This window comes from Odontesthes bonariensis, chromosome 5 (assembly GCF_027942865.1).
Source record: "Odontesthes bonariensis isolate fOdoBon6 chromosome 5, fOdoBon6.hap1, whole genome shotgun sequence".
Taxonomy (NCBI): Eukaryota; Metazoa; Chordata; class Actinopteri; order Atheriniformes; family Atherinopsidae; genus Odontesthes; species Odontesthes bonariensis.
This window is the reverse complement of record NC_134510.1, coordinates 27,497,783-27,510,475: the sequence shown is the minus strand read 5'-3', so window position 1 is coordinate 27,510,475 and position 12,693 is coordinate 27,497,783. Positions and strand designations below refer to the sequence as shown.

Below are 12,693 nucleotides of genomic sequence, written 5' to 3'. Positions count from 1 at the left end.
AATTTTCATTTTTTGCAGTTTTCTATAGAGACCTACCATACTTTGCTGTGTTGAGATTACGATATTTAAGAAAAGTGATCAGGAAAAGCAGGTTACTTCTGCCTACATTTACCCAGAGGCAGTGTGGTGTGTGTGTGCACAGGCATAGTAAACGCTGTTTGTACCTTTCATCACTGAGTAGGGGGCTGGAGTTGGTCCTCTGTTGTGGGTGTGGGACAATAAAAGAGCAAGAGCACCTGTGCCCCTTGTTATTTTTTATTTCAAAGACTTTGAGGCAACACTGAAAGTTTCCATGTACACCATGGAGAAAATTAGCCCCTTGACTGCTGTGATGCTTCTTTTATCAGGTAAATTCAGCTGATATTCAGGTTGGAGACGGGGCATGTTGTCTATTTGAAAAGGTGCTCTTTTTCTTGTATATTTAACATCTTTCTGAGTCTAGTTTATTCCATGTTTTCTCTTTGGGTTGATAAGGTATGTGTGCAGGTGAGAGTATTTTATCCCCTGGACCTCTGAGTGGAGCTGAAGCGGGCAAAGTGAAATTCACCACCACCCTCAAACCCACAGAGAGGCCATTCCTGTCTGTCAGCTGGAGCTTTAAAGGTGTAAACATCATCACCTCGACCAGCATCAACATCACTGAGCCCGACCATGCCAACAGGATCTCATTAGATCGAAGAACAGGGGCCCTGGAGCTCAGAAACCTGGTTTCAGAGGACAGCGGGGAGTACACAGTCACCATCATACCAGATGGAGAGCTGCAGAAACAGGGGAGGACCACTCTTAACGTGTATGGTAGGTCTTCTGTGGTAATTGGTCACTTAAAAACTTGTACTGTGCATCCAAATAATGAAAGATTAAATTGTTGTCCAGATTTGACAATATGAATCACTTATCAAATGAGAAAAGATGGCTCTCACACCTTTAACGTTAGTGTTGTTATGTTTCTCTCAATTAATTTAGAGTTTTAGAACTGGATGAATTTTAGATTAAATTACAACTTGGAGGAGAAAACTAACAGTTAACTTATACTGGTTAATCTATTTTCTTTAGTTAGTGGGGGAGGGGTGCCATAATGCAATAGTTAATAATATATTAGAGTAACAACTGCAGCGAATAATTGATTTGACAAGTTTAAAAAAAATGGTACAAATCAACATAATTTTGATTATACCAAACTTCTTTGCTCTTGGTGTAGAAATGTCCATTTATTCAAGTGAAAAAAATGCATTCCTACACATTTAAAGTTATGCAGCTGAGATTTTTGTCTTAAATCTGAAGTTTATTAATAGTTACCAGTTTAGGACCTCAGAAACATACATGAAGGTGACGCTGTTTGTCCAGCTTAAAAAAGTTTGAATAAGTTTCAGTCAAAAAAAGAAAATCTGTGTGGCCAGTATCACACAACTTGATGAAAACAACTCTTTCTGTTTTTGAACTCTTCCAGTGTTCTTTTTTTTTTGTTTTTTCCACTTTTTATGCACCACCAGCTCTGATAAGCGGAGCCGCCATCCGCAGCCCTGCAGCCGTGCTGATCGAAGATCAAAGCTCCACTAACCTCACCTGTGAGGCCTCCGGCTCCGTGAGCACCAGAGTGTGGATGAAAGATGGCCAGCCCGTTCATCCCAGCGACAGAGTCACCCTGTCCATGGACAACAAGACAGTGTTCATACGACCTGTTCGCAGCTCAAGCCATGGCACCTACCAGTGTCGAGTCAGCAACCCGGTCAGCACCATGACTGCGGCCCTTACCCTCACTGTCAACTGTTAGTATCTGCTTGGTGCACACAGATCAGAATCTACCATTTAAAGCTGACAGTTTCATGATTTTTATCGTATTAAAAGGCATTTTGGTCAGAACTTTGTACCCTTAACACAGCATGTGTGTTCTATCTGTGCAGACGGACCACACAACATCTCAATCATTGGGCCAGCAGCAGCTTCCTCCGGCCACAGAGTGACACTGCAATGCACAGCAGCCTCTGTCCCACCACCAAACTTCAGCTGGATGTTTAATGGCAATGAGACACGTGTCAATACCTCTGTCTATGTTATAGAGAGGTTAGAGTCTAAAAACACCGGGAATTACACCTGCACCGCCAGAAATATGGTGACCAAGAAGGAAACCTCTGCCGTTCTGAATCTGAAAGGTAAGAGATTAATAATAAGACTTGCTATTATTCTTTGTATTTCATGGTGACTGTTGTCCTCTTTATTATATGCAGCATCTTGCAGTGCCCCCTGCTGGTCGTTCACAGTGTTGGTCATCGGCGGACTGTATCTCAGAGGATTGATATAAGGGGCAAGCGAATTCTGAGCGGTGAGATGTTATTGATTGATTTCATAGATCTGTGCAGTATCATGTTCTATAAATCAGAATTAGAAGTTTGTGTGAATGCAACTGTTTTTACAAATGATAATGCCATAAATGCCTTTTCTGTTATTTTCTATTATGTTGTTGTTTCTATTCTCTCATTTTTATTTGATTTTTTTCCCTTTGTTGTTGTTGCTGACAGTCTGTTACCGGAAATCTAAATATGTGACTGTTTGTTTCCCTGAGAGCTGTATTTTAAACTAACCCTCACCCCTCCCCTTCTGAGTGACACAAAGTTCAACTGTTGCTTCATTGTTGCATCATTACTGCTAAAGCATTGTGATCCTATCCCTGACTCAGTTGTTAATAACCAGAACTAGCCGAGCACACATCTGCTATTTTTTACAAGTGTTTCACTGTATTTATGAAATATAGCAATCACCAAGTGTAATTTGTCCCAAATGTGGTTCCAGTTTATACAATGGCATGATGTATTGTTATACTTCCTGTTAAGAAATGTTCCTTTCCTGAGTCTATTTGAGGTTATTATCAGAGGAACTGACTCTAACGTTTTTACATTTTTTAAATACATTTCTGCCTACCTTATTTCCTGTCACAGGTCTCACCTCAGTGGGTGGGTGAGAGTATGCTAATGACTGTCCTTAAAGAACAACTGTTTTTTGTAGGGATTTTTTCTTATGCTGATGTAGATATACACACCTACACACACAAGCAGTTCAGAATGCTTTGATAGCGGCAGTTTTCCATTTATAAAAAACATAAAACAAAAGTGAAAAGGAGTTGTTTCCGAACTGAGTCAAAGGACACTGTAAAATCCTTGAATCGCTATTCATTTCCTTCCAAGAAGATACATTTTCTTCTTATCTCTCAAAGTGGTGTTGAGCAAGAGTTTTTCAGGCTTTTTGAAGGTCTTTTAAATTTTTCCTTTGGACATTGGCTGCTTTTTCTAAAATTGTCATTTTACCTGACAATGTTCGTAGGACTGTGATTTTATCTTTTAAGCCATTTAACATCAACCTATGAATCATTCAAGCATCAAAAAGGCACCCAACTCAAGCTACTCAACAGACAACATAGCAAAGGGCCAGTTTAAAGTTCTATCTTTAGGCACTTTGTTACGAGCAGCCTGTCACAAAGACATGCTACTTGTTTCCATTTCTTCGGTTCCATCTATGAAAAATACCGAAGACAACTCGATTTAACATACAAAAATAGTACGTTTTCACCAATAAGGTAGTTCTCAACAAGCTGTTAGCCGAAAATTTATCTCACCATGATATGCTGTGTGTTTTTTTTTTTACATTTTGGGTTAAAATCATCAAAGTTTATGGAGGAGTTCAAAAGATAGGTTCAACAGTGAGTTTCTACAACCTTCTGTAAAACACAATGGAGGCTCTGTCAAAGTTAACTGTTGCATTTCAGCCAGTGATGTTGAGGATTTTGTGAAAACTAATGGAATTATGAACACAGAAAAGTACAATTAGATTTGGATCTATCAAATAATACCATCTGGAAAGTGTGTGAATGAAACTGGCCTAAACTTTCAGCATGGCAATGATCCCAAACACATTACCAATGCATCAAAAGCATGCCTGGATTGAAAAACACTTTCAGACACGGACTTTTCTTAACAAGAGCCCAGACGTCAACATTATTGAAGCAGTGTGGGATCATGTTGACATAGAACAGAAAAGAAGGCAGCCAACATCCAAATAAGAGCTTTTAAATGTATTTCAAGAAGCCTGGATAACTATCCATAAAGACCAAATTACAAGAAAGCTTGTCGAAGAGGGTTCAGGATGTGCTGTTGAATAAAGGTGCTCATACCAAATACTTCAAGCTCATTACAAATGTAAAAACTATGTTTTTGCTTTATATACTGTGAATTCATTTATGTTTGCACATGTTTCAATAAACTGTTGCACCTACTTCATTTTTTTTGTGACAATACATGAAGAAATGAGTGATGACTCCATACTTTTGCACATTGATTTACTTGTATATTTTACACATTGAAACATGTTGTAACACTGCTCCCCACTAGACGCTCTCGAAACAATACAAAAGCTGTTTTGAATTTATTCAACATCCACCAATATGAAGTTATTCTGATCAGATTAACTTGGAGAGCTCAAAAGACAAGAGAATATGAATGAAGAACGAGCTGTTAGAATCCTCTTCATAACAGATTGCCAAAGTGAGCTTTATTCTTTATTCTTATTTTCTGTGTTCTTAAAGAATGATCTAATTCAAAACATGTTCTCCATCTTTAGCCATTAATTGTGAATAAATATGTTCAGGAGACTTTGTCTTTGATAGGAAAACATTGTACGTGCTCTCAGGAAGGAGAGCTGTTGCCTTGCCTTGTAAATCTCTAATTTACATGCAAGTAACAATCTGAATTCAGCTCAATAAAACAAGTCAAGCTTTGCATCCCTGACCTCATTAACTTGTTGAAACACTTCTAAGTAATTCATCCTGGAACTCTGATTAGTGGAGATAATTATACTTCAGCGAGTGGCAGCTTCCTTTGGGAGGCTTGACAACGGGTCACTGGTGACGACGTGCTGAATAAGTGAACTGTTCTGCTGCTGCACTCCTTTGTGTCTTGAATGTGGTTAGTTGTTCCCACTAAAACACTCAATGTGAATGCACTCTTTTCACACCGTTTTATTTGACACAACATTCAGTCAATCTGTCGATTACAAAGTCATGTTTTAATATTTAGACTATAAGTGCTCTCTCAGTTTGACATGACACTGATTGCATTAGGGGGATCTTAGCTGAAGTAGACTCTTTAATTCTCCTTTCCAGCTGTAGTTGCTATTCTCAGTGCAATGCTTTCCATACCAGTTGACATAAAGCTGGATGCACATAAACACGCAAAAAAATAATAACAAAAATATATGCTAATCTCACAAACTGGGAACTGCACCTGCTGGGCTTACATCTGCAGGACTAATCAGTATGCTGCAGACAAAAACACTTTAAGGTAGTGCTCTGCGTTCTTATCTTATAACTTCCACAAACACAGCAGAGAGTAAAAAAAAAATCAATGATCCTGAAGCAAAGGATAATATATCACTGTCCACATTAGACTTTACTAAAGAATAATAAAGCCAAACAACAGTGAGACCTTAATGTGTCAGTAAAACTCTAAAGCTGAAGTTTGCCAGTTGAGTTATTAAGAAGAACTATGAGGGACAAACACTCAATTACTGCATTTATAGATGGGCTGTGAAACTAAAGTATGAAAATTAAATTCAAAGTCCCACTACAGCAGTTAAAAATCCTCTAAAAACTCGTGTTTTTTTCCTCCAAATTGTATGTTTCAATGTATTAGTTTGTAAAACAAACAAAAAAGTCTCATTCCTTTACAATTGCTCAGGTTATGACTCGTCTTCCTCATTCAGTAAATGGGGGTCTAGAAATATGTAAATCTGACCACATCTCCACCCACAAACAGCTGGCACCGGCCTTCCCTGTCTCTGCTAAGCAATGGCCAATTCTTACATCGGTCTCATTCAGCTATACATTTGCATATCCAATGTGTTGTGACTCTATGTGCAATACAGCCCAGTTAAAAATAATAAAGTGTAAATAAATAAATAAAATATGTCCTTGAACCAGAGAGCGATTCTCAAGAAAGCCACAGCATTTATATTGCAAGTGGGTGTCATAACAGCAAGGTCCTCACTTTCAATGCTTTCAGTAATCCATAGGCTGCTCAATCCAGGAGCCAGGCTAACTCACAGCTGCAAGCTAGCCTGGCACGCCCAGAGGTGGTTCTGTTCCCCGGGTGAGCACAAAACAGCAGAAGCAAGGCCAAGCAAGAGCCAACTGGAAACAAACTCACCTTAGAAGCCACTGGCACCCAAAGAGCCCCCACTAACCACTACAAACACAGGCCATATAGCAAACATCACATTACATTACATTACATTACGGTCATTTTGCAGACGCTTTTATCTAAAGCGCCTTACAATAAGTGTGTTCCACATCGGTAGGCAAAAGAACTTTCAGGTCACAAGAAATCATAAGTGCATTTCCTTCCAAAACCAAACAGCTAAGAGCACAAACAACCACTAACACTTTGGTCGTGCTGTCCTCCTCACCTGTGATGTCAGTGTTAACGAAGGAACAGTCTGCCTCTAACAATAACCATCTGTCTCTAATCTGTCTGCATCTCCTCATCTTCCTCATTTGTCATATAAAAAAGGAAACAAGAATGAGCTTGACTAGAAATATTGCATGAGACTGTTCCCAGTCTACGTACCAGTGTAACCAGTGTAAGTATTAACCCCCTGGAGTCTAAGGCCTTTTCAGAGACTTTGAGGCAGTTGTCACCACCTTGACATTTTCAAGTATTTCAAATAACTGTAAACATCTATGCAAAAGTGACACATATGGTTGTATTCTGAAAAGCCTAACAAAAAAACAATATGAGAGTAAAGTGAATGTAATACAAACAAGTTTTATTTAAATTGAGGGGAAACACAACTGTACAAAAAACAAGTTTTAGAGGTCTTCAAACAGTGCAAGAAAACACACTATAAATATATCTAGCCAAGACTTTTGAAGGTTGAACCTTGTAAACAAAAGTGTTGGCTGCATAAAAGTAAAAAGTGCAGTCAGAAAGGTTTTTTTGTTTTCACACAAACTGTAAAAAAGTCATTGTAACTCCAGGTAGTGTCTCTGTTAGTTGAATACTAATTAGATGGGTGTGTAACACCCCTGATTCCCCCCACCCCCCTGTCACTCTCCATGTGATAAATGTCTGTCACTGGCAGGACATTGCTGCCTTCCCCCACATGCTGGCTGAATGGGGCGTGTTCTCACCTGTGAATAGCCACTCAATCACCTGGTACTTTACATGTGAATAGCGATAGGTGTGGCCGAGGAAGCTGCTGCAGTCTGAGACTACAGAAAATCCAAAGATTTCTGTTCACTCTCTTTAAAAAGGGCCAGCTATATAATTTATTTTAAAATATATATATTTGAAAACTAGAAGTGTCAAGGTTTTTAATGGTGTCACTTATATGTTTGAATGACACAAACTCACAGAGTTACAGATGTGTTTTTGGAGATGTATCAAAAATCCCACCGGCGGGTTTTAGACTCCAGAGTGTTAAAAAATAATAAGAAAAACTTTTTCAGAACTGTGCAAATGCCCAATTCATCGCTCATGAAATTTATATTTCAAAAGCAACCTTTAAAGCAAAACTTAGCTGATAGGACAAGAGGGCAAACATTTTATCATAGTTTTTGCTTTTATTTACAACTTTGAATGAATTATTTTTGCTTGTAGTTCCTTTAGGATATTGCTGCTGAGAGGTTTTGTGAGTTTATTCCCCCATAAAAGATCCGTGTTTATTCTTTAACTGACAGAACTAATACGAAGCTTGTGGAAGTGGTGCGGCTACAGATCTGACACCACTATGATCAGACCACAGGAGGTCCCTGTTGCGCAGGGTGCAACGTGACAGTCATGCCCGTCTGCTGTCGGAAATCTTGCTGACGCCTCAAAACTGAGTTGAAACTAGACTCAAGCACCAACATCAAACGTCGAATAGCTTTATTTTAGTTCTTTGTTAGAATCAGAGAAATGGAAGAAGGCGTCCTGTAGCAGCCTTACACCCCCCTTTTTTAACAGAGATTTTTTTTTCTAACGCATTAACACGTAGCGGTTATAATGCGTTATACATTACAGCTGCAGAGGGGAATGTCGCCTGTTTGAATGAATTTTGCTGGGGGAAACTTCTACTTTTGTTCCTCTTTTTCTGCATTCTCAGCTATGGACAACATTTTTGCATCTCTTCGACCCAAAAGTTAAACCGCATCCGTCTCTTCGTAACCAATTCCAAATGCTGGTTTGTTCGGTGGCGCACCAAGTCCAGAATATTATGATTTAAAAGATTTTTCCCATTGCTTTTTTTTTTTTTTTTTTTACCACGTCCTTTATTTGCGAAATTTGCAAAATGAAAACCTGCAACATATTTTCTCACCGTCTCCTGAAGTTGATTTACATCACATTACTCCCAGGTAAGACCATTGGTTTTAAACCTGTTTAAAACAAACCTTATTTGTACCGACTTATATTGACTGGTCTATTTTAAAAGTAAAACTTCTCTTTAATATGATTTATAAGCATGTTTTACAGTTAATTAAAGAAAGGGAGTTTTTATTGGCATTGATTCTGAGCTAGCTGCATACTGATATAAAATATTAACTGATAACTGATTAAAGTAACAGAATCAAACGAACAGAATCTCAATTTAAGAGTGTAAATCGTGTTTTTTTTTGTATCAAGCTGTCTTCTCCCTCCTCTTTCTATCGTGTAATTTCATTTCCACAGTTCTAAAAGCGCAAAGAGTGGACGACTTAGCTGAAGTGACTGGATATGTCGGGTTTGATGTCACCCTCCCGTGCCCGTCCATCCAACTACCAAACACTCTTACTCAGATGCAGTGGGATCTCCTGAAGCCAGGAGGAACAAATAAAACCACCATTATTGTTTTGAGCATAGAGCACGGAGAGCACATTCATGAATCTCCACTGAAAGAGAGAGTGAAGTTGGAGAGGCAATCTTTGATAATAAAGGATGTCTTGATGGCAGATGCAGGATTGTACAGCTGCAGCTTGACCACCTTTCCCAGTGGTTCAGCTGAGAGAACCACCAGACTTGTCGTTCAAGGTGAATAAACTAGCAGGAAAAACTGACCACGTTCAAATGAACATGTTGTGACACATTATACTCCATCTGAATACAGTGTTTGGTGTTCAGTGTGTTTGGTTTATAGTGGTTTAGAGCTGCAGTGAGATCAGCATCTAATGCTGCATGAATAAAAATCTGTGTCGATTTGATACAGATATTTTTTTGTCATATATATTGTTCCTGTTTGTGATTCAAGAAGATGATTTTGACCATTTTTGCAATATCACACGTGAACATCATCGCTCAGTGTTGTGCTGTGTTCCTTTTCAAAATACCAGTTATCTTAATAACATTATTGTTTATTAACACAGCAACTAATCTTACATTGTAATAAATATTTGTGAGGTTTGATACACAGAGGACTGATCGCTCATGATTCTCCTCCCAGAACAGAAGCCGTTATCCACAGGAATTCTTTCTGCGATAGTCGTTGCCGTCATGCTGCTGTTAGTGATCCTTTCAGCCACAGCTTACCTCGTCTTCATCAGAAAGTAAGTGTGTGTGCTTACGCTCAGGATGTTGGAAAAAAATATAAAGTTTAGTCCCATTTTTGGGGCCCTGCCTCTGTTTAGGGGAGAGAACAGTTTATCTTGGAAGCTTGCTTTAGAATTAAAATAGGTAAGTTGCGAGCATTGCATTTCAAACAGCATTTAAGCACTGAACTGAGAAAAGAACCTATCTGCAACCCTGGCTTTTCTTCTTGAGCTCTAATCGTAGCTCTGTTGGTTCCTTCTCTTAGACATGATCCTGAGGTGAGGCTTCGGGTCCACATAGGTGAGAACAAACACACAGGTCTGCCCTTACTCTTTTTCTAATCAACACCTGATTTTTTTTTTTACCCTTTTGTGTTTTAGTTCCCTTGAATAATGATGACTATGTGTGTCTTTCAGATACATCTGGTCAGGTGGCAGGTGCAACGAGGCCATCGTTCATTGTAAGAGAGCAGGTGAGCTCAGAGCTGATAAAACGGCTGCATTTCTGTACTTTTTTAATCACGTTGTGTTGATTGTGTGAAAAAGAGAAATAACTTTCTTACACTCTTCCTCATAGGAAGTGGTTTATGCTGACGTCAAGCCTAAATCATCAAGAGATAGTACCTCATCATTCAATGTCATACGCAAAGTCACTGCGCCGGCTGATGATGTCACATACTCTGAGGTCATAGTTTTGCGCCCCCAGCACCAGTGAGACACACTGTACATGGTGCTTTTACTTGTTGAAAACGATCGAAAGAAAAGACTTTCAAAGGTTTTTATGTGATTGACATTTACTGTAATTGCAATAATTTTGTGAAAATCTACAATTACACCTGATTCTAATCACCATCACTTGCGCTCCTGCGCAGCACACCCTGTTCACCCACTCTTACTTGAGCTAAATGATAAGGTCAGTCTGTCAGCATGCACACGATGTGCGATTGTATCTTGCAGTGACGCAAATAAGCCATTTAGCATCAGGAATATCAAAAGTTTGCAGATACTTTGTCAAAACCAAATCAATACCTTGAGCTGATGGTAGATAAAAACTCAGGAAATGATGTCGTTAAAGTAATTCTGTGCTTAAACCTACAGCTGCATGAAATGTTCGCCTTCTCTGCGTTTCAAGCTTTTATATATCAGGACACAATATTGAAAAAAATCCTCTGGTCCTCACCAGGTCTTACAGCCTTAGATGAACAGCAACACGTGACATATAACACAGAGTAGTGTTATCAGTCGCCCATATCAGTTTACTCACTTTAGAACGTTGCTTCAGTTGCAATTTTCTCTTAAAGTCCCGTCATAGCATTTATTTAAGGTTAAGGTCTGGACTTTGATGCCATGATTCTTGTATTTTGTTGTTGTATTTTTGTTTGCTTTGGTTTTTTTCCAGTCATTCTGTTGTAGATTGGCTGCTGTGCTTGGTGTCATTGTCTCGTTGCATAACCCAGTTTCAGACAAGTTTTAGCTGTCAGACAGATGCTCAGGTCCTGTGGCTGTAAAACAAGCCTAAACCATCATCCCTTTACCATGTGCTTTACAGTTGGTATGAGGTGTTTGTGCTGATATGCTGTTTGGTTGTTTTTTCAAAATGTGCTGCTGTGCAGTGTGACCAGACATCTCTCCTTTAGTCTCTTAAAAAATGTTGCAAAAATGTCCACATTGTCTTGTTTGTTACATACGTTCAACACGTCCTAAAGGAAAACAAAATACAGTTCTCCATTTGGATGCAAATATCGAGACAGGGTAGTACATGGTCTGTGTTATTTTAGAGATGTTACAGCGGTGGATTTAATCTGCAGGGAAGTGCTGGTCTTGACATGCATTTATGACAGGGTTTGAGGAATAGTTCCTATTCCTCAAACCCTAACCATCAAAAGAGGAAGATAGAAAGAAAAAGAAGTTAAAAGAAGAAACTTGCATAATCAGTGGAAATCTAACTGGGCGTCACAAAAACTGCCATCTCACATTAACCTCAGGCCAAGCTAAAAGTATCAAGTCAGATGAGATAACTTTGTGAGCTGGAGCAGAATTTGTTCAAACTTATCTTTATCAAACTCTATCATAGTTTAAACCAAAAGTGAATGAGATAAATCAGTACTGTCATGTTGTCTTATTTCACAGGCTGTAGAATTAGTTGCACTCTTTTATTTCACCCAGTGTTCCGTCTGCTTGCACCTGTTGTGCAAAAACATTTCACAGCGTTCGTGTCACAGTCCTGTCTGCAGGTGTTGCAGGCTGACAGTGCCTTGGGTGAAAAGGTGACAATATGGTGTGCAAATGTGCGGTAATGTTTCATGATTGTTCGTACCAACAGTCACTATCACCCGATGATTTACAGCCAGCATTTCCTGACAACGTGATACTGTGGGTGTGAGATGTCGAGCCGAAGGCAACAGTCATGTGTGATAATCCTCTAGACTCTGCGCTGTCAGAGTGTGTGAGAGCAAAAGGACTTTTTGCTGTTTGAAACATAAAGGCAAAGCTTTGTATTTATTCTGTGTGGAAGGAAAATCAGTTCTTCAGTAATCTGATATCATTCTATTGTGTTTTGATTAATAAGTCGTGCTGACGGAAATGAAAGTGTACAATATATTCTGTAAACTCTCAACTCACACATACACATGTAATTCTATGTAAATGTGTGTGTGTGGTGTGTAAATTGTTTCTTTATTTTCATTGTTGCTGAATAAACATTTTCCTATGTCTTTACTATTTTTTTGAAGACTTAGGTTGTGACAGGAAATAGATGAAGAAAAGATAAATTTTTCTTGAAGAGAGTTCTTTATGAAAGTGTTTCCGTATCTGATATGTGAGAGATAAACGTAGAAAAATAACGTTTTCATTTAAAGTGTATGTGATTGTTCCACTTCTTAGAAATAGACATCGGAACACATGTAAAATACGGTCATATAAACTAAACTAAAAAAAATTTAAAAAAAACCAAGAACTACATTTCTGACTGTACAGGCCTCACTTAGCATGTAAAATGTTAAAGTTCACAAAAGTGCAAATGGAAAAAGACTGAACAGTATGGTTTGTTTGGAAGGGTCTCCGGAAAAAGCCTCTTCTCTCTAAAAAGAACACGGAAGCACAGCTTAGGTTTGTAAAGTCACATCTGAGCAAACCACAAGACTTCTGGAACAATGTCCTTTGGAGAGACA

General features: G+C 38.7%; 2 protein-coding genes across 3 annotated transcripts; both read left to right on the top strand.

Moving 5' to 3' along the window:
• The first annotated feature begins 476 nt into the window (after window positions 1-476).
• Window positions 477-2,299, top strand: LOC142380229 (cell adhesion molecule CEACAM6-like). Its single transcript, XM_075465918.1, has 4 exons — window positions 477-795; window positions 1,491-1,766; window positions 1,902-2,150; window positions 2,226-2,299. The coding sequence occupies exons 1-4, from the start codon at window positions 477-479 to the stop codon at window positions 2,297-2,299; spliced, it is 918 nt and encodes a 305-aa protein (XP_075322033.1).
• A 5,554-nt stretch (window positions 2,300-7,853) lies between these two features.
• Window positions 7,854-12,235, top strand: LOC142380228 (uncharacterized). 2 transcript variants are annotated; one of them, XM_075465916.1, is made up of 6 exons: window positions 7,854-8,377; window positions 8,691-9,029; window positions 9,439-9,541; window positions 9,790-9,824; window positions 9,941-9,996; window positions 10,101-12,235. In XM_075465916.1, the coding sequence occupies exons 1-6, from the start codon at window positions 8,314-8,316 to the stop codon at window positions 10,236-10,238; spliced, it is 735 nt and encodes a 244-aa protein (XP_075322031.1). In that variant the 5' UTR covers window positions 7,854-8,313; the 3' UTR covers window positions 10,239-12,235. The 2 variants fall into 2 exon arrangements, with proteins under 2 accessions (XP_075322031.1, XP_075322030.1); XM_075465915.1 differs by having other exon boundaries at window positions 9,790-9,842.
• The last annotated feature ends 458 nt before the right edge of the window (window positions 12,236-12,693 follow it).

Bases quoted from the DNA above. Each gene is read 5' to 3' on its own strand.
- LOC142380229 (XM_075465918.1), top strand. From the start codon at position 477: ATGTGTGCAGGTGAGAGTATTTTATCCCCTGGACCTCTGAGTGGAGCT. The intron at 796-1,490 runs GTAGGTCTTCTG...ATGCACCACCAG, and splicing joins GACCACTCTTAACGTGTATG to CTCTGATAAGCGGAGCCGCC. The intron at 2,151-2,225 runs GTAAGAGATTAA...TATTATATGCAG, and splicing joins TGCCGTTCTGAATCTGAAAG to CATCTTGCAGTGCCCCCTGC.
- LOC142380228 (XM_075465915.1), top strand. From the start codon at position 8,314: ATGAAAACCTGCAACATATTTTCTCACCGTCTCCTGAAGTTGATTTAC. The intron at 9,030-9,438 runs GTGAATAAACTA...TTCTCCTCCCAG, and splicing joins CACCAGACTTGTCGTTCAAG to AACAGAAGCCGTTATCCACA. The intron at 9,843-9,940 runs GTCTGCCCTTAC...TGTGTCTTTCAG, and splicing joins AGGTGAGAACAAACACACAG to ATACATCTGGTCAGGTGGCA.